The 20017-nt window shown below is 55.9% G+C and overlaps 2 protein-coding genes across 4 annotated transcripts in view; one reads left to right on the plus strand and one right to left on the minus strand.

Moving 5' to 3' along the window:
- Window positions 1-20017, minus strand: part of LOC119107862 (rhotekin) — a 50465-nt gene that overhangs the window by 7244 nt on the left and 23204 nt on the right. For all 3 annotated transcript variants that reach the window (XM_037231428.1, XM_037231426.1, XM_037231427.1), the window contains exons 4-7: window positions 16450-16656; window positions 11583-11762; window positions 10226-10424; window positions 8279-8401 (exon numbers count right to left, since the gene is read on the minus strand). In XM_037231428.1, coding sequence (XP_037087323.1) covers window positions 8279-8401; window positions 10226-10424; window positions 11583-11762; window positions 16450-16656 — 709 coding nt within the window. The remainder of the gene's footprint in view (window positions 1-8278; window positions 8402-10225; window positions 10425-11582; window positions 11763-16449; window positions 16657-20017) is intronic.
- LOC119107864 (synaptotagmin-15) lies at window positions 2848-8102 on the plus strand. The gene is made up of 2 exons (XM_037231429.1): window positions 2848-3324; window positions 5930-8102. The coding sequence occupies exons 1-2, from the start codon at window positions 3218-3220 to the stop codon at window positions 7275-7277; spliced, it is 1455 nt and encodes a 484-aa protein (XP_037087324.1). The 5' UTR covers window positions 2848-3217; the 3' UTR covers window positions 7278-8102.

A 20017-nucleotide genomic window follows, 5' to 3' on the forward strand; every position in this document is an offset into this window, starting at 1 on the left:
TTAAGTAAAAAAAGAATTGTGCCGTCTAGAGCACCCTTTTCCACTTAAAAGTACACCAATGGTTTTAAGTGAGGTTGTTTATCATGTCGGATGCTTGCTTCGACATTTTTCAATGTGAAACATTTCTTTTCAACTAATATGGATGACCAGGCGAAGCGATTTATGACTTACCGAAAACAACGGAAGATTGCATTCGAACAATCGAGTAAACGCGCAAGAAACTGATGAAATGCACGTTCACCGCTGCATATAACAAAGCCTGAATATATGCACCCATTTTGCACCTGAGCCCAGCAGCGATGGGGAGGCAGCGTGCGTTACATTCCCGCGCTGGCTGGCCGGCAGGGAGGTGTGTCGGGTGGCTCTGGTCCGCCGGTGAGCGAGACACCGCCGTCCTGGGTGGTCCGTCAACACAGCCCGGCCGGGATCGCACCGACTGCGCCACAGTGTTGAGACAACCCTTGGACTTCGGCCAGGCATGGATGCGCCTCGCCTCGTAGCGACACTTGTCGGCCAGTTCGCTGCATTATTGGTTGGATGTCGTTAGAAAACGTTGACTTGGGAGTCCATTACAAGTCCATTATAGCATAGGCGCCCATCCATGTCATGACCAAATTGTGGTACACCCGGGGCGTAATTGGGACGTGCTGAACACGATACAGTCTGTCGGCGCGTGATAGAGTTCCCTTTCATTGATAGTGTGTCGATGCGCGGCCGGCCCTCGCCTGCGAGTGACCCCTGATGCAGCCGCAACCTCATCAAAAGTTACATCGCACCACCCAGAACAGACAGCCGGGAAATGCACCGAAGGATTCACGTCAGATTAGTCGCACGCTTGTGACAGCACGCCTTTATCTAATCAGAAGTCCAATATCATTTGTCCTAATGACAGCCGCGGCGCATTTCCGCCATCGAGGCCGAGCGTTCAGGCGCCGGCGGACGGGTCATGGGGTCCCGGATCCGGCCGTGTCCACGCGCCGGCGGACGAGTCATGGGGTCCAGGATCCGGCCGTGTCCGAGCGCCGGCGGACGAGTCATGGGGTCCCAGATCCGGCCGTGTCCAAGCGCCGGCGGACGAGTCATGGGGGCCCGGATCCGGCCGAGTGCCCAGGCCCCGGCGGACTGGTCATGGGGTCCCGGATCCCGCCGAGTGTCCGGCGATCTGAGGCGACAGGCGCGCCGGGTCACGCACCACCTGGCGCCAGAGCGGTCTGGGCTGGAGCGCGTGACCCGACCCGCGCCGCTGGTCATGGAACAGTCCTAGTTCAGCACACGGCCGCAGACTTCCATCGAAGTAGCACGCTTCACGGCACCTCGTCCGGGTCGCTGCAATTCTGGTGGTTGTTAAAGTTGCTGCACTTGGAGAAGTCTTTGCTTAGAGTAATATAGGAACTTCGTAAATGTCATCCACGTGGCCAGCTCTGAATGGCCGCCCACGAGAGCAAACAGGATGCAGAGTCTTCACGCGCGAAGCGAGCAAATTCCGCCGAGTCCTCGTCAAAAGCGGATCAATCACAGGGCTTTGGTGTGTGATTTTAACGCTCAAGTACATTCATTGATCGAGACCACATTTGGAATGCTACAGCCGTGTGCAGCCTTTGCAGCCAAGAGCCATTTGTTGGGGTTAAAAATCTTACGATAGATTGACCACGCGTCTACCCACTGCCTGTGACCGTTTTGTTCAGCGGTCCCCTCATCCGTCTTTTCCACCAACAAAATTATCCTAGTCCGGTTTATTTAGGTACACCTGTACTTATGAAGCGTGTCTTTTATGGCCACTGTGTATGAGTCGGTATCAACGCACGACAGCCTTTGGTGTGCTTAGTGCATTTATTGTTTTGTCATTTTTACTGTATTCGTTGTTTCAGAACCTGGACTACTTGTCTAAGTTGACTGTGACATGCGGGACGCCTACACTCTAAACAGACAAGAATTGAATACACACAACAGTCATCGAAGCCATAAAGAAAACCAAGAAAACCAAGCAAAAGGGACCACGTTACCCACTGTGCCCCCCCCCCCTCCCCCCCCCTGTCGGTGCTTCTGCTTTGCCATAACTGCGGACTTACTTGCTTGGTCAACAATACATACGCGATGTGTGCATCATCGTCTGATCAGTCAGCTGATCAAATCTGACGCTTAACTGGATGTCACTGCCGTCGAGCGTTTTGCATCGGCCTCAATAATGATGCTTGTGGCGGCATCCGACGTGGCCTGTTCGTGACGGGGGCCGGTCAGGGAGGCGCCGGGACGGTCGGCACCGTCACCGGTGGAACGAGGAACGTTAGCGGCCACGAGCGGCACGATTTGTCGGAGAGACACCGGCCATACTGCTGGACAGCCAGCCAGTCGGTCGGCCGGGGACAACAGGTCCTTCCGATCCAAGCTGTCAGGAAGCCGACGGTTTATCCGACGGACAGCCAGGCAGCAGGAGACTGAAAGGAAGGAGGAAAAGCGGCCACCGGCGGCAGCGATGCACTCAAACGCGAACAGGAACCGCCTCGGCTACCCGAATAACCGCCTCGGCGCTGCGGACCTGAGGACCACACAGACTAGCTGGCAGCCAGACAGCCCACCGGGCCACCACCGCGGCCGAGTCGGTTATGTCACGCGCCGCGCGCGCCTGCCGGGTCGGCCACAAGTGCGAACCGATCGATAAAAGTCGCGGCCGGCTGCAGTCGGGGACCGGCGCGGAGCGGCACACACCCGCCGGCGGAGCGCGCTCCCCCCGGGGCCAGCCGACGCCGCTGATAAACACGGCGACGATCGCCCTGCAGCGGGAGACGGCCGGCGGCGACGGGCAGACGCGGCGCGGCGCGGCAGCCCGCGGACCCCGCAGCGGCACAGCAGCACAGCAGCACAGCAGCACCGGCGCGCGAGACGGCCGGCGGCGGACGCACGGCTGACGAGGCACATCGGACGGCTGGGTGAGGACTGAGAGGAGGACCACAGGATCGCGAGAAGAATCCCAGGACCGAGAAGTGGACCGGTGGAAAGAAGGGTGGATTGAGAAGCCAACCGGAAGATTGAAGGCGACCCACTACACCGAGGAGCGGGCCAGTGGAGCGAAAGAAGTGGACTGCAGTATCCAAAAGCGGCCAGTCGAGCTGGGAGGAACCACCTCAGCCTGCAGGCGGACTGGGAGGAACTACCTCAGGCTGCAGCGGGGCGGTGATGACATGCCCGTGAGTCCCAGGTGGACAACAGGTGACGAGCGATGGCGTTTTGCGCCCAGCTATGTCAGAAGCTGAGCGAGCTCTGCTGTCCTCGGCAGGAGGACGACAAAAGTGAGAAGACCCTTCTCACTGTCAAGTGCCATGGCAGGTGAGAAACGGCCCATGTCAACGCCACGGGTGGGAACGGGCCGGAAACGGCCCACGTCAGGGAACGCATGCCGCAGGTAAGCCCCGGGCCGGTATGAGAACAGGTAAGAAACACCCCAGGTCACTGTCAAGCATGATAACAAGTGAGAAACATCTGGGGTCACGACGGGTCACACCTGGGCCTCCATAGAAGGGAAGTGTGCCGGCTGTGATTCAAACGTTGGTAGGTGAGACATGGATGACCTCGCGCTTGATGCCGAGCCGGTGGGAAACGCAAGCGACAGTGAGAAACGTTGCCAGGTATTTGTGGCTTTAAGGCGCGTCACCTACAGTGGCTATTTTTGCCAATTTAAATGTCGGTTTACAAGAAGTCATTTCTGGACAGTTGGTGCCAGTTGAGATGACGCGATAACTGCCGGCGGGCGATGCAGTACATCGCTATCCTGTACATCTGTCTGCTGCTTTAAGGCGTGCATAAGGGAATTGCGCTAAATGTATGCATAGCATGCTGCCTCACGGGAATCCGTCCGACCGTATGTGGGACAGAGAACACATCATCAATTCTGGTGCGTGTAGCGATACTTAAAAATACATGCATACAGGCCGATACGTTTGGTGGAACATGCTGATAATGGTGCTCAGAACAGTACCTGGCATTTGATAACCAACCGGGTCCGTCTCCGACGTACATACGTCAAAAGTCTCGTGCTCCTCACCCAGTCGAATAAATGTCTGCTCTCAAACGGCATGTTTGTAGCAACTAGATCTCCTGTGTCCAATCTGCGAGCGTAATTGGTGCATACCATATGCATCAAAGATAAGACGATAAAGGCGTCAAAGATAACTGGACAGCTACGTAGCAGACAGGTGACCGCCCCATCTTTGTGCGTGGCGCGTCCTTCCCGGGCCATGCGTTCCCTCCACGCCATCGCCGGGAGTGGTTTGCCAGACTCCATCAGGAACCGTGACGACACCGTGCAGCCCGGGCCCGGCTCGGTTATCGTGCGGTCCAACTGCTCAGATTAAGGCTCAGGAGCGCCCGTCATTAGCCGGCAGAGGTTACGTCATCAACCGGCAGCGGTTCGGCGCGCTATCTCGGTTCACGGACACCGCCGAACGAAGCCGATAACGACCGGCTCCGCCCTGGCCGTCCTCAGGCGCCAACCGATCGGCTCTTCAAATCCGAGGCAGGAATATGTGGTTTGAAGTGGATGCCTATTTCAGACATCGGAGATCCAAGCAGTCCTGTCGCTAGCAGATGCCAGCTATTTTTCAAAATAACTGTATGATGCAAAGTTGGCCGAGATATGCTTAACGAAAAAGTTTCGCAGCGCTGAGGAAATCCGTACCACGCCTTGGGAGCCCACAACTTTGCCCTCTGGAGTCCTTCACAATCGGAGACAAATCACTAAGTTATGCTTTACGGAAAAGCTGAATCTTGAGCTATGCACATACAAAAACATATTTTCGCGTCGAAAGCTTAGCAGCCCACTTCAGACCTTCAGACAGCCCCTGAAACATCCCCACACGCTCCAGGTAGTGCAGTTTTAAGGGTGTGGGGCAAAAGTTGTACCAGAGCGTCTCCTGATGCTAATCTCCCTGTTGATAGGAGCCCAGCTGGGAAAATAGGGATTGCCCCTGACGTCACCACGCCGTCTAGGGGAGGTGGTGGGTGATATCTTAAGTTGCACCTTTGGCGTCCTCAGGCCGGCTAGGGGAGGTGGTGAGCGGTAATCTAAATTGCACCCTTGACGTCGTCAGTAAGAATGGAGGAGATAATGAGTCACAAACTCAAACCATATTGCCGAGGTTGCCCTGGTCTGTTAGAGCAAGCGGTAAATGTTGACCTTATGTCGTGTTCCTGGGGTTACCTAGTCGGTTGGGACCTCCGCTAGCCGGACCTAGGCCAGATGGGAGGCAATGCCCAGAGTGGTGCTCTCACACAGAATCTCCGACAAGGCCCACTGAAGCACTCGCCCTCCGCGCTGTATCGTATTGATCCCAGGGCTAATCGCATCTCGGGTCATTATCGAACGGTGCTGGATTCTTCAACAATTGGATCACAGTAGGCTTACCAGATTCGCCGGTAAAGCGCACGCCAATGGTGGGTTCTGGGGACGAGAGCTTGCCTCGAGACCCTGTTTTAGCCAAGGATGGTTTGCGTAGAGTCTGGCTGTGGCATTACAAACGCGCGGTATGGTGTTTGGTCACCTACATGGAAAACGATTGGTCATCGTACATTAGATAACGGATCGCACAATATTTCGTGATCTGCATGACGGGCACTGGTATTTACTACTTCAATTTTCGAAAAATGATTTGTGCTCTGTGACAGGCATCAGAGGTAAGCTTCCCAGCGGGCTGACTACATTCATGGCGTGGCCGAGTCACACGGCAAATCACAAGTCCACGGTCAGTTCGCCTCCATTGATAACCGTCAGGTACGTACTCAATTCGCGATACATTTCACGCCCACCAATCCGCCGGCGTGAAGGGCCCAAGCCAACCGACGCGTGCGTGTTCGAAAACCGGTACCCGCGTGTTCGAATCCCCGGCGCTCCTGTTTTCGCCGCCGGCCGGCCGCTGACGCTGTGGCGCCGTCGCAGGTACGCGTCCGACGAGAACCTGCTGGAGAGCGGCGACCCGCCGGCCGTGCACAAGGCGCGGGGCCAGCTGTCTCGCTCGGAGCCGGACGTGGCCAGCCTGAGCGCGTGCGAGACCCAGCTGGACCGCGTGCAGCCGCCGGCCGAGCGGCTCTACCGGCCCGACCTGGACAGCCAGCTGAGCCTCAACGAGTTCGGCTCGGTGCCCGACATCACTGTCACGAGTAGTGACGGCGCGCCGCGCACGTTCCTCTCGCGCAAGCTGCAGCCGGAGGTAATGCGGCACGCGCAAACCATCGCCGACATCTCCAAGCACACGCTGCGCGACCTCAAGAGCCGGAACCGGGCGGACGCCGGCGCGGACGCGACGCACACGTTCGCGCGCGCCAGCCGGCTCGGCTTCGACCGCGCCCAGTACGAGAGCGCCGGCTCTCTGACGCACGACGCGCCGTCGGCGTCGGCGGCCGCGGCCGCCGCCGATGTCGACGACTCGCACATCGTGGAGGAGGTGTACGGCACGGTGTCGTTGTCAGTCAGCTTCAACCCGCACATGAAGCGGCTTCTGGTGCAGCTGGAGGCCGTGCACAACCTGCCGACGCGCGGCGACGGCCACACCTACGACGCTGCCACCGAGCTGACTCTGCTGCCGGACGCCAAACCGGTAAAGAAGGCCCCCGTGGCCGTGGGCGAGCTCAATCCGCGCTACAACATCGACTACGCGCTGCCGCTGCGCTCCAAGGAGCTGCGCCACAAGACGCTGCGGGTGACGGTGATGGACGCAGCGCGGCGCGGCCCGTACGAGGCGGTGGGCCACGGCCTGCTGTCGTTGCAGAGCACCGTCAGCGAGTCGCCGGAGCGGTACGTGCTGCCGCTGGCGCGCCGCTCGCTGCCCAGCGAGCCACTGGGTCGGCTGCTCGTCTCGCTCTCGTACCGGCCGGCTGACGACCGGCTCTCTGTGGTGGTGATGCAGGCGCGCGGTCTGCGCGTCTCGCCCGCCGTGCACCACCTGCCGCAGAAGACGTTCGAGAAGCACGCGCGCTACGACACGTTCGTCAAGGCGTCGCTGCGCTGCGCCGGCGAGAAAGTCAAGACCCGGCGGTCGCCGGTGCTGGCCGGCTCGCGCGACCCCTTCTACAACGCTGGCTTTAGCTTCGTGCTACCGCAGGGGTTCGTTGATGACGCCAGCCTGGTGGTGAGCGTGGTCATGCGCGGTCCGATGCGCACTGACCTCGTCATCGGCCGTGTCATCCTGGGACCGTTCTTCTCGCACGCGGCCGGCCAGCCCACACAGTGGGGCCGGGCGCTGACTGGCAGTGAGGTGGCCACGCAGTGGCACCGGCTCTACCTCTGAGGCGGAGGGCCGGAGCCGACGAGGACAGGCTGCCCCGAGGCGGCGGGCCGGGGCCGACGAGGACAGACTGCCCTGAGGCGGTGGATCGGAGCTGACGAGGACAGACTGCCCTGAGGCGGTGGGCCGGAGCCGCCGCGAACATACTGTCCTGAGGTGGTAGATTACACGACATCGACAGACTGCCCTGAGGCGGTGGGCCGGAGCTGACGAGGACAGACTGCCCTGAGGCGGTGGGCCGGAGCCGCCGCGAACATACTGTCCTGAGGTGGTAGATTGCACGACATCGACAGACTGCCCTGAGGCGGCGGGCCGGAGCTGACGAGGACAGACTGCCCTGAGGCGGCGGGCCGGAGCCGACGAGAACAGACTGCCCGGAGGCGGTGGACCGGAGCCGCCGCGGAGACTGCCCTGAGGCGGTGGGCTGGAGCCGCCGCGACATACTGCCCTGAGGCGGTGGGCCGGAGCCGCCGCGACACACTGTCCTGAGGTGGTAGACTACACGACAGAGACAGACTGCCAGGAGCCGTTCATCTGAGTCGTTTGCATGACGGAGGTGGTCCTACGATAATGTGAGCGACCTCCGACCTCCAGCTGCTTGTCGTTGCCTCCGAATAGTTCGGAGTCCGGCAGTGGTCCAAACTCCCCACATCGAGCACTAGGCACCGGCGGACTAACCAGAAGCTCGGCATACTGAACGCAGCCGGCCAGGGCCGTTCGGCCACAGGGCTAGCCGTACGGCAGCGGGCGGGGCGGAACGCGCCAGACGTCAGGTCACAAAACAGGTCAGCATCGCAGACGACCCCCAGCAGCCGGCTGAGGTCAGGTCACCGGGCGGATTGACGGGGATCTCCTGGAACCGCTCCGCCAGCGCCGGCCGTATAAACGAACCAGGGAAGCCGTCGTGCCGAAGGGCAGCGGCAGGCTTCTGCCCGTCCGCAGCCGGGGCGCGTGGGTTGCCGCTGCACGGGCTGCCGTCTCGGGTCGAGGAGTCGCTCGCTTACCTTATTAACGGGGACGGTGAGCAGCGGCTCGGCGTCGCCCTCTGGACTAGATTCTGCCGACGGCCACAGTCTCAGCTGGTAGCCTCGTAGAGCTGCCCAGGCCGGGCACCAGGCGCCTCTCCGCTGTGAAAGGCGCCGTCAGCGTCATGCGGTGTTGGCTGCGGCATCCCCCGTACAGAGAAGACGACATCCGGCCGGTACTGGACGAAGATCTGCTGCTAGCAATGCCATAAATCCTGTTTGCATGACATGCGTACGTCTTCTGTCCTGGCCATTGATGTTGTGAGGTTGGAACTCGTTTGATACGATATCGTCGTGACCCGCCAAGTGAGAACAACATCATAAAATGTGCTGCTTCCAGCAAATCAGTTCGCTCCTTGTTGGGCATGTCCGTAAAGTAGTCCTTTGCGGCCTGTGTTACGTGAGGCTGCAACATGTGTCCAACTATGCGCTGAGTACATTCTGTGGGCCTGGCTTTAATAAACGGAAACTGTTACAGAGGACCCACAAATGGTGACAGTGTCCCAGCGATTCACGTTTATTTGCACTTACACCTGGGACAATGGAAACTCTATCGCAAAACACGCAAATGACAATGGCACACCAAACATCAGGCGTTCAACATCGCACGGGACGACACACGTCTGAAATCACACCCCAGCAAGCGCACGTACTCGAACCTAACACCCCAGCAAGCGCACGTACTCGAACCTAACAGCCCAGCACCCATCGAGAGGCACTCCTGCCGCCCCTCTCGGAGCTGAAGAGCGCCAGCCGGCAGGCGCACGGCCCGTCCCGACTCGTCGCGCCACGCCGCCCCGCGCCGTCCAGCGTGGCAGCCCCAGTCAGGCGCTGGCTTCGGCCGACCGCTTCCGCTGACAAATTGGCGCCCCGCACGGCACGACCGTGCCGTAATGGAGCCGCCGCGTTGCCGGCCTGGACACCGGCCGAGGGGGGCGCCCAGGCCCTGGCCGAGGGGGCGCCCGAGCCCCGGCCTAGGGGGCTCCGGGCCCCGGCCAAGGGGGCTCCGGGCCCGGTCGGTCAGCTGAGCACGTGCCCTGACCGCTGCACAGGACATGTCCCCTGGCGCAGCAGCCGACCCCTGGGATGTGAAAAAATGAAACTGCCGAGGTCCGAGGGGGATCTCTGACAGTGTGCCCTAGGGTGCACGTAAGTTGGGGTTTTAGAGCCCTCCCCCCCCCTCCCCCCCCCCCCACCTGTACCATCCGGAAATTGTAACACTCTTTCATCTGACGGAAGTGAACTTGTTACGACACGGTAACGTGGAGCGGCGGCTGTGAGCCCAAACGAAGGGTGGACTAGTCCCGATGGAGAGCCACAGCACTACGCGCAAGTACGAGGCGTTCCATGTCCAGGTAGAGGGACTAGGTAAATATTCAACATAAAGCTGCGCCCCAATCATGGACAGAGGGCTTCACGCACAGGCAGAGACGCTAACCCTTAATCCTTAATGAGGTCACGCCCTGAGCCCCAGAAGACAGACGCTCCCCTGCTGGATAGAGGAGCGCCCCTGAGTACAAGCGGAGCGGCGTCCTAGGCTTGGTGGAGAAATGCTCTGTCATATGAAACGGGTGCCCCATATAGAAAGTAAAGGACATTGAAATCCTGTAAGTGAATTTGAGTTCAAGCCTAAGAACAGGGGCTCCCCGAGGAACTTGTAAATTCGAATGGAGGGACACCACACGCACACTATAAGTGTGTCTACCATCTTAATGCAGGAGTGACAACTCATGTGTAGTGAAGTATCCTAAGCGTACGCATTAAAAACATACCAGAAAGGTTAAACGCCATGCGGTACACGTCATCGTGCGGCGGGTGCTGGCGACTGTTGTGCTTATATGCGCCCAGAGGTCTTAGCGCCAACCGGGAATCGAACCTGGGCCCGGACACGTCATCCGACACTTCCCTCATCCAGCACCGCCTCACCTGCAATGAGACGGCGCCGGCGGCCGAGTCGGCCAGGTGTACGTTGGGCTGGGCGGCCAGCCTGCAGCAGATCTGCCCGAACAGCGGCAGGTCGGCCTTGGCCTCCTGACCTGCCAGGGTCAGGTCGTGCGACCGCACCGTCTCGTCCACCTGCTGCACGTGCAGGTTGGCGCGAGCGATGCAGTTGAATTGCGGACCGCTGAAACACAGAGGACCGCTCGGGCTCAGGCTATGATCGGGGCTGACGGCGGGGATTTGTCCCGGCCCGACCAATCTCGGTAAGTGCAGCGCTGATGGTGTTTGGACGGCGATGCTCTAAATAAATGGGCGCCATTTGACCGTAGCTTACAAAGGACGGTCCTTGTCATGAGCCTGATTGTCATTCGATATGAACACCACGCTACTGAATACCGTCCATGAAACTGTACTCAGCAGCAGAATCGTCGGGGCGATACATTCCTAACGTGTGACGTTGTTTAATAAGCCCTAGCTCCCAGAGCTTTATGAAAGTGATCGGAATGGTGCCGCAGACGCAGTGCAGAGTCCACTTCCAAGGCTCGTGCATGGATCAACGAGATGTTTGACATGACCGTCATAACACCGAAGAGTAGTCGCTGCACGCCTGAGCACAAACCAACGAACTGGACTGAAAGGCACAGCAGTTGCGGAAGCTGTGAGGGAAAGCAGCTGGGTGACTTCGGACAGCTCTCAGCTACTACCGCCTTGATTAGCACGGGGACGCAGTGAAGGCCTTCGACCGCACCCCGCGTAAATCTCACGACATTGTGCTCAAAAAACGCCAGGTTTGCGGCAGCGGGCGGAACAAGCAGGCAGTAGCTTACACTATCGCGGCCGCCTACATCTGATCACCTCACAGGGGTCGCACTACGAAAAGCAGGTTATATTACAGTAGCTAGACACTTATTGTAGGGGCCCACTACGCGAACGTCAGATGCAAAATTTGATAGCTGCGGAGAAAAGCACAATTATGATGCTGTTTCTCACAGACTCGACTAACCGCTGACTGATGTCAGCAAAAAAAAATCTATCGACGCACCGTAACCATCTTAAGGCCACGAACGACTCCTGAAGAAGCAGCGCCTTTTAAGAAACGAACCGAAAGACGAGGAGCATTTTATGTCCACCGTTTAACTACATCGCCCCCTTGTCAACTAAGTACAGCTGATAAATGACGGTGTCGTAGAGGTGAAGATAATGATGCTGATACAAGTGTTTTGGGCGCACCGACTTCGTACGTCATTTTACGCTCGCCTAAACGCAACGAATAATGCTGATTTTCAACAGGCCAGCCTTTCACAGATGGCAGCACCAGCGGCCCGCCCGATGTCGCCCGCACCTGTTCTCGACGCTGAGCTCGTCCTTGAGGCTGGCGGCCAGTCGTTTGCCGACTGTACGACTGATGGAGCTGTGCAGTGTCTGCCGGATCTTGCGCGGCGTGCTGGCGATGCTCAGGTCCTCGTGTAGCACATGACTGTACACCTCCAGCGAGCAGGTGAAGTCCGGCGGCACGTGATTACTGCAGACAGGCGATGCGTGTCACCAGCATTGTCATGCCACCAGTTACCATCATGTCACCATCGTTGTCACCACAGTCACCATCGTTGTCCTGTCACCAGTTTCTACCATTCACATCTCCCAATATATGCTTAGAATGCCCGTTTTTGGCCTTTGAACATCTCGAATCCGATCTTCAAAGATATTCGAAAATCATTTTATGGATGGTGACCATTGATGGACCATTACCGCCACCGGTTCAGTCGGCCAGTGTCAACCGTCGGGCTTTTGAAAATGCATCATTGAAAATTTACGTCGAAGTGGAGGTTGGAACATGTCAAGGGCGCTTCCGAATGAAGACGACTAGTAAATTTGTCACGCTTTTGGGGTGATCATATGCGACCAGTTTTTCATTAAACCATCATTCATTATTAAGACCCTAGCCATGGACAAGATGCCGAGGCAAAATAACACAAATTATTGCAGGCTGAAAAAGTTGAAACACCACTGAATAATATTACACAAAAAGCTAGACAGGAGGCAAGACATAAATTTGTTCTAAAATCCTGGCCGCATACGGCAAAAAAAGAAAGTAATCAAGTAAATACGGAACCCAGGCGAAGGCCCAAAGGTGACTTGCTTAATCACCTGTACTTAACTGGACAGGAATCTAGATTTTCATAGTCTTCGTTTGTTTGATCTGTGAAACATCTCTTAGAAACTTTGTTTGCAAATTGGTAAATTCTGGACTCTCTCTTTTAATATTCTTTTCACACTAAATTTGCAAAACCTAAGGGCGCAAACCCACCAACAGGAGGGCAAAGTCGGACATTGGAGGGGGGGGGGAGGGAAGTGACCTACCCAAAATGACACAAATCGATGCCGATGCTTGCGAAGATTTAACCATTTTAAATCTACGAAACAATGCAACAATCGTTTTTACTTTAACATCGGGGACGAAAATCTCAGTGGCAGAAATCCGGGGAGAAATCAGGTTTTGGGGGTAAGTTAGGACAGCCTTTTCGGCTGAACCCCCCACCGACGTTAGGAGCTGACGCCCCGACGTTACAGAAGGTGCGCGACGAACACAAGATAAGATCAGTCATTCAAAATGTTCTTTCAAGTTATCGTTTTGACATTTTACTCGCACTCCGCACCGCATATCTAAGAAAACATTTCTGAAAATTGGTCTGCTTCATACCTTCCTTCACGCCTTCTTTCGGGTCTGTCACCTGGGTCTGCCACGCCCGTGCGAAACCGCCGTGCACCCTGGCTATCCAGTGGGTCAAACGCTTTTTACACCGCTGGCAACAAAATGTCTAACTTGAATCATGGATAGCTTTTTTTCTTTTTTTTGAACAGCAGATTCCTTAAAAACCTGTAGTAGATACGGAATGCTCTTGTACGCGCAGCTTTTAAGTCATGCATATTCATTTATACAGCTGTTCATATTGCAGTTGAGTTTCATAGCTAACCGTCTTCGCTGCACGAGAAAAATCCGCAAGACATTGTACGCCTCGTTCCAACCCTTCGCGACACTATCAATGTGCGATGGTACCTAACGCATCAACTCAGCAGCCAACGGCGGCCATTCGTCGAGATCAGCAGCGGACGTCCGTGACATCCCATGATAAGCACATCCTCTCGACATGATATACGGTGATCAGGACATAAAGTGCCAGTGCAAGGAATGAGATAAGCTATTTGGCAGTGACCATAAATGAAGACTGATATCAAAATTTGGGGAATTCCCATCTGCCTTGCATCAGACGATCCATACCGCCGCGTGGAAATTGTCGTCCCTCGATACTAAGATTACCAACACTTGAAGGCCTGTAAAGCACCTCTAATAGACGCTGTACGATTTTCATGCGGGACGCATGGCCAAACACAACGTGGGCTTGGTCCCATTTGCTTTAGCTTTCGCGAGCCAAGGCTTAAGGCCGCCAACGCGGTTAAACCGTCTCCAGGGGCTCGGCGCCAGAGTGATGTCACACCACAGCTTGGTCACCGCGACACTGGCGGACTTTGACCCCGACCTCCGACCGTCCAGGCGCGCCAGGCCGGACCTCAGGCCAGCACAAGGGCGACTCCGGTGTGGTGCCGGACCGCCGCAAGTCAGTCAACACCCGGCCGGCCGGCCGTTCATTAAACAGCCTCAAGCGGCAGCCGGCGGGCGCGATATCAAAACAGCTGCCGGTGCCGGGTCCGGGTCCCAGATGGCGTAAACAGCGGCCGTCGGGGGAGGCGGGGCGGGGCGCCGGACTGGCCCGCTGGTCAGCTGACGGCCCGGCCCGGTCCGGTCCAGCCGGCCGGCCGGACTGCGCCAGCACCGGCGCGTCCAGCTGCCGCCCGCAACAGCAGATAGCGTGTCATGTTTACTGGCCATCGGCATTTCATCATGTGTGATTGAAGCCGCTAATGCAGGGGGCGGGTGAGCAACAGACGGGACTCTAGCGGCCGGTGTAAGACGTCATCATTCCGCGAGTTAAAGGACGGGCCTAGTCTCGATGGCCCGTCGTGGACCACGGGGTGAAAGGGTGCAAAGGCTCATATCGTGATCAAGAACGGCACGGCATGGGGAACATGGTCATCACGACGGAACATGGTTGGAAAATTGAAAGTGCCGGGATTTTTTTCAGTTACAGTGGGGGCTTCGCAGCGTGGAAAATTGAAAAATTGAAAGCCTGGAAAATCGAAAACTGTAACATCGTGTGCCCACCACCACTCTGGGGATAATATATAAAGCTGCAGTACGTAGATGTGTCCAACAAATGCACCCACACGTTTTCTGCGTGGCGCCTCATTCGGCGAAATAGTGACGTAAGAAAGTACAAAGCTGCGTCAATAGATGTCTCGGAAATATGGTTTATCACCTAATGAAGTTGTGTTCATCATTTGTTTAACGTTTGAGTGAGTCTGAACGTCTGAGAACGAACGAGTAAGAGAGTCTATGAAAGGCTCAGGGTAAGCTTTCAATTTTTTTCACCTCTAAGGCCAAGGCGTATGCGAAGTTTCTCAGGTCATTGCTGGTTTGTTTCGCTGATACGAGGTTTTATTCAGACAACGTTGGAATTAAGCATTACAATTATCGCTACTTTGTTGTCTCGATTTTACCAGCCCTGGCACCAGCCATCTTCATAAAAAACAAACCCGTGATAGAGTCGTGTCATCATGACAAACCACGCAGGTTGCCCGACTGCGTGGCCAATCGCGCAGGCTCGCTTGCGCTACATTTCTCGGTAGTCAGCCTTCAAATACTGAACATCTTCGAAAAATACAGTCTTGCAATGAGAGTGTGAGTTCCCGTGCGCCCACCCGGCCGGCACTGGTTCGCCAAGTGGCACACTTTGGTGTGGGCTTTGACTTTGGCGGAAAAATTAAATCAGGCACACCCATTTCAAAGCATTAACCAGACAGGATGAAGAGGGCGCCTTAAATCAGCCTCGGCGTTCCAACATACTAACACGCGCCCAGGTGGCCGGCTAGATACCCTTCGCTCGGGTGGGGGTCAATTTGACCCCTCTGAGATCTCGGGAACTAAGAAATTTAGAGACACCAAATTTACAGCGTGTGTTGACCTGTACGTGAATTCACTTAGGTCAAAGTTTCAGGTTCCTAGGTCATGACCTTCGGGTTAAATAAGGTAAAAATGGTCACATTCCGGGTTGGTATCTTAAGTGACCCAGAACCTAGATAACCGGTTCTAAGCAAAAGATCATACGCTCATTTAAGGTCAGTGACCTTGTTTGATCTTTGAAAGGTCAAGGTGACAAAAGTCATACAAGATTGCTTTGAGTTTTGCATTTGGCTAAGCGACAAATATTACGCTCTATATATATTACGACAGTATGTTCCTAAAACAAATGTTGACCGGGGTCATTTTAGGTCAATTGCCTATTCTGACATCTAAAAAGTGCATGGAAGATGTGTGATACGGTTCCTGCTATCAATAAATTCGAAATGAGCACCAGAAACTATCCCATACAGAAAGCCCTGGAGTAACAAAACAGGCTGGTTTTGACCTTGGTGTGACCTTCATACCTGACCTTAGAACAACGTAATTTACTTATTCAATAGTTGTGGTGCATAAGGAAGTTATCTCAGAGATGTGTGGCTTCATCTAACACTCCGTTGTTGTATCAGATTGAAGGATTCCCTAGAAATTGCCTTCGCTGAAACCATGGCCTGACTTTGACCTGCCATACGTCAGCGACCGTACAAGGTACATCTAAATTTTTGACGCCAAACGATCCGCTATTCAATTGTCTACAGCTATGCACAATTTGGCGCGGCTACGCTGCGCCGTTCGTAAGCCATTCTGGAAAAACCTTCCGGGGAATCAATTTGACTCCCACCCCCGCCCGAGCGCGCGTTAAATAAGGCCGCAGCAGAGCATCAAGCATACACAGTTGGGCGAACCACGCACATAAAACATGGAGAGTAAGAAATACACCGGACCATGTACGATAAGGGATGGAGCATGCATGCATAGTCCACTAATTTCGTCATTTGATCCATTTCGGCCGAACTCAACCATGGTGACTATGGCACTATGGTGGGCGAAGCCAAGCCACCATCGTCAAAACCATGGTCGCTTCCGGCCCACTGTCAGTCTCAAAGGAGCGCATTCTCGTCCGACCATCCACACACAAACCCTCGATCGCCTCGACCAGCGGTCGTCTGGTAACAGAACCACACGCACTCACAAAACGAAGACGTCGTCAAAGCAGACATCCGTCATGGACCGGTCCACGGGGTTCACCAGCGTCGTGTCGAAGATGTCCGTGCCGACGCGCACCAGGCAGAAGACAGCGAAGCGCCGGAAGTCTCCGCGGTTCCGGAAGTGGTCCTCCTCCTTCCAGATGAGTGGCATACGCACGTCCGAGACGCACAGACGCGCCAGGTGCGGCCGCCTGGCGGCAGAAACGCCAAACACGCTCAGCGAGTAGGTTCTGGTTTGTGATGCGATGTAATGGCAGATAAATGTACTTACCGAGGCTGGAGGCCATTGAAGACTGCAATGGAAAGTAGTTCAGTAATGGGCAGGAATGCATAGCGTTCTTATATTACAGCAATACAAATAAAGCGCAAGACCCTTCATCGAAGCAGGGCGGGTTTCGAAGTTAAAAAATACAGCTTTGCTTGGAATAACACGCGCCTTCTTTTCGACAGCCGGCGTCCAGCTTCTGGCTCACGCAAGAAAGACCCCTCAACATCGTCCAACACACCCCTTCACGTCGTCCAACACACCCCTTCACGTCGTCCAACACACCCCTTCACGTCGTCCAACACGCCCCTATCGCTCCGGCGGCCTACAAAACCACGCACCACCCAGTAACTATTTCAAGCATCTCACTCGTCAACAGCTGGCCTCACCCGTTTCCGGAAATATCGCCCTGCTTTGGCGCGTCTGCCAGGTTACCCCCGCGGGTCACCCTACAGGCCCGAGGCTAATTAGTCGCGCCAATTTCCGGGCAGGATCGCCGGGGACGCAAACACGGCCGCCTCGCCGCCGGTACACATGGCCCCAGCCCTCCCCCCCCCCCCCCCCCCAGCCCAGAAGGGTAGGAACCGGCACGCGCGGCGCTGCCGATACCCCTCACACCCTGCTGGGAGGGGAGGGTGCGCCCCAGCAGAGGGGCGGTGGTCCACATGTCTCCGGTGACAGCCCCCCCCCCCCCCCTCCCCCGGGAGCAGATGGAGACAGGACGCCGGGAAGTGCCCACCGCGCTGGGCATTAGCCCCTAAAAAGACGTCTTTCGCCAGCATGGACTACACCTCCGCAGAGAACTGGCGTTCACTTTCGATCTGCATGGCACCTTCCTTCCTGAAAGTCGTCCATCTCTAACGATGCAATATCTCCGCAAGCGTTTGCTTCGGCAAGAGCCCTTTCAGAAACCAGTATATCGGCGGTATTACAGCGCCACTTATTAATCTTGCCGTTGTTAATTGGATGGGTTAGAAAGGCTCACGTGGTCACAATTTCATCCTTAGCGAAGTGGAGGAGCTATAACGTTGGAAACTATTTGGCACACACACTCATTCACTCTGCCCGGTGCGCAGATGGCCTAGGGGCAATGCACGCAATATCTCTCGGGAGACGTGGCGGTGGGCAGCACTGAAGGATACTTCACCCAAGATCCAGAGTGGTGCGGATGCGGGCGGGGCTGCCTACAAAACGTCTCGGAGACAGGGTTCATGCGTCTCTCCGGGCGGCAGATAAAAGTTCCAACTAGAAATGTTTATGCCTGTTTAATACCATGTGTTTATGTCCGGGCGGTTCATATATGAGTGATAACTCGCTGCCTCGGCTCCCAGCACCGCGCTGCCTGGAGACGACTGTACTTCATGCAGCAGAGGCAGTCCCGCGACGACCCGAGCGCTCGCAGGCCCGCGCAGCCAGCTGAGTCACGGCAGGGGGTCGCGCGGCCTTTATCAGCGACTCCAGGACCAAATCCAGACTTCAGTGGACATGGAACTCATTCCGGGGACTCTGGACGGCATGGCGTTATGCAGCGGAGTACTGTCAGCCTCCACTTCGATGCGTGCTGTGGTGAATGCACCGTTGCAATGAAATGTCTAAACCGAAGTCAGGGCCGTGACCAATCAGCGTGCCGTCTGCGATTGATCGTGCTCACAACGCTGCGCCCTACAGGCAGCGTTCAGCCATGTGTCATACCGACAGCCATCAGCCAGGCGCTGCGCGCACGCAAGCGGCGGCGGCAGCGAGACCAAGTTGAGAAAGAGCGGCGAGCGGGCCAGCAACAGCCACGGCCTCAGCCTCCAGCCAATCGGTCTAAATCGCCACTCTGCACTGACATATTGAGGTCTGCAATCATCTCAACTGGCCGGGATCGGCGGGCTGCGCCGGTCGCGCGGCACGTGACCGCCCGAGGCGGGGCGTGCTGCATTCACCCGTGCCCCGGACGCACTCCTGCGCGCAGGCCGCCCCGCAGACGCAGCCTTGGAACGTTGTAGGTGGCAGCACGCGCGACGCAAGGTTCAAGGCGGTCCCTATAATGGGTTGCGGTGCAGAGCCGGGGCGGGGGCAGGGGCGGGGGTGCCCGCTGGCCGTGTGAGCCGCAGACATGCACTCACTGAGCGTGAAATCACACGCTGGACCAGCAAAGATTTCACTGCATGATGTTTACAACACGTAAAGTAGACGGCGGCCGGCGCACACCAACGCAATGGCGGTGAACCAATCACCTGTTGGGAGATGCATTGTTATATTGAGAGAGCGTGACTGAAAACATGTCTGCACTGTCCGCGGCGCTGTTTGGTCAGACGATTCTGCGCACAGTTCCACACATAACATTAGCAAAGAGCTCTCGGTGCATTAGGACTAGCTCGTCAATGCTTCGCGTGGAAATGTGGGTAGAATTGTACAACCAGACAGCACTGTGGAAACTTCTTGCCAATGTAATGGCACAAACTCTCTCCAAACACGCCGCCCTGGCATTGCCAGAAGTCGTACTGCGTTCGAAGATTCATGTACGGATTCAACGCGCTGATGAGGTACCAATGTCGGCTCAAGACAGGTTATGTCCGGTGGGATTCTGACGAACAAAATTGGACCGTATGCGCTTCATTCAGCGTACACCGCCAATTGACGTTCGCACGTCTCGTCTCCCACGCGGCATCGCATCCGAGAAAAAAACATGCGCAAAATCAGAGCAGATTGCGCAAGGTAAAGATGACCGCGATAAACTCAGCTCTGATCTTAGCACGCGCCCGGATGGCCGGCTAGATACCCTTCGCTGGGTGGGGGGTCAATTGGACCCTCGTGACATCTCGGGAACTAAAAGAGCTAGAAACATTAAATTTACAGGGTGTGCTGACCTGTACGTGAACTGACTTAGGTCAGCGTTTAGCTTCCTAGGTCATGACCTTCAGGTCAAATAAGGTCAAACAAGGTAAAATTCCAGGTTGGTCTCCAAAGTGCCCTCAGAACCTAGGCAACTGTTTCTAAGCAAAAGGTCACAAGCTCTTTTGAGGTCAGTGAACTCGCTTGACCTTTTCAAGGTCATAGTGACCAGAATCATACAAGACTGTTCTGAGTTTTGCATTTGGATAAGCGACAAAGATTACGCTAGGCAGTATGTTCCTAAAACAAACTGTCGACCCGGGTCATTTTCGGTCAATGACCTGTTCTAACCTCTAAAAATTCAATGGAAGATGTATAATGCGGTTCATGCAGTCAATAAATTCGAAATGAGCACCAAAAACTATATCATACAGCAATCCCTCGAGTTATAAATTAGGTTGGTTTTG

Source organism: Pollicipes pollicipes, unplaced genomic scaffold (genome assembly GCF_011947565.3).
Source record: "Pollicipes pollicipes isolate AB1234 unplaced genomic scaffold, Ppol_2.1 Scaffold_6686;HRSCAF=7923_pilon_pilon_pilon, whole genome shotgun sequence".
NCBI classification, from domain to species: Eukaryota; Metazoa; Arthropoda; class Thecostraca; order Pollicipedomorpha; family Pollicipedidae; genus Pollicipes; species Pollicipes pollicipes.

Excerpts from the sequence above, each read along its gene's own strand:
- LOC119107864 (XM_037231429.1), top strand. The coding sequence starts at position 3,218 with ATGGCGTTTTGCGCCCAGCTATGTCAGAAGCTGAGCGAGCTCTGCTGT. Across the intron at positions 3,325-5,929 it reads ACTGTCAAGTGCCATGGCAG|GTACGCGTCCGACGAGAACC; the intron begins GTGAGAAACGGC and ends GCGCCGTCGCAG.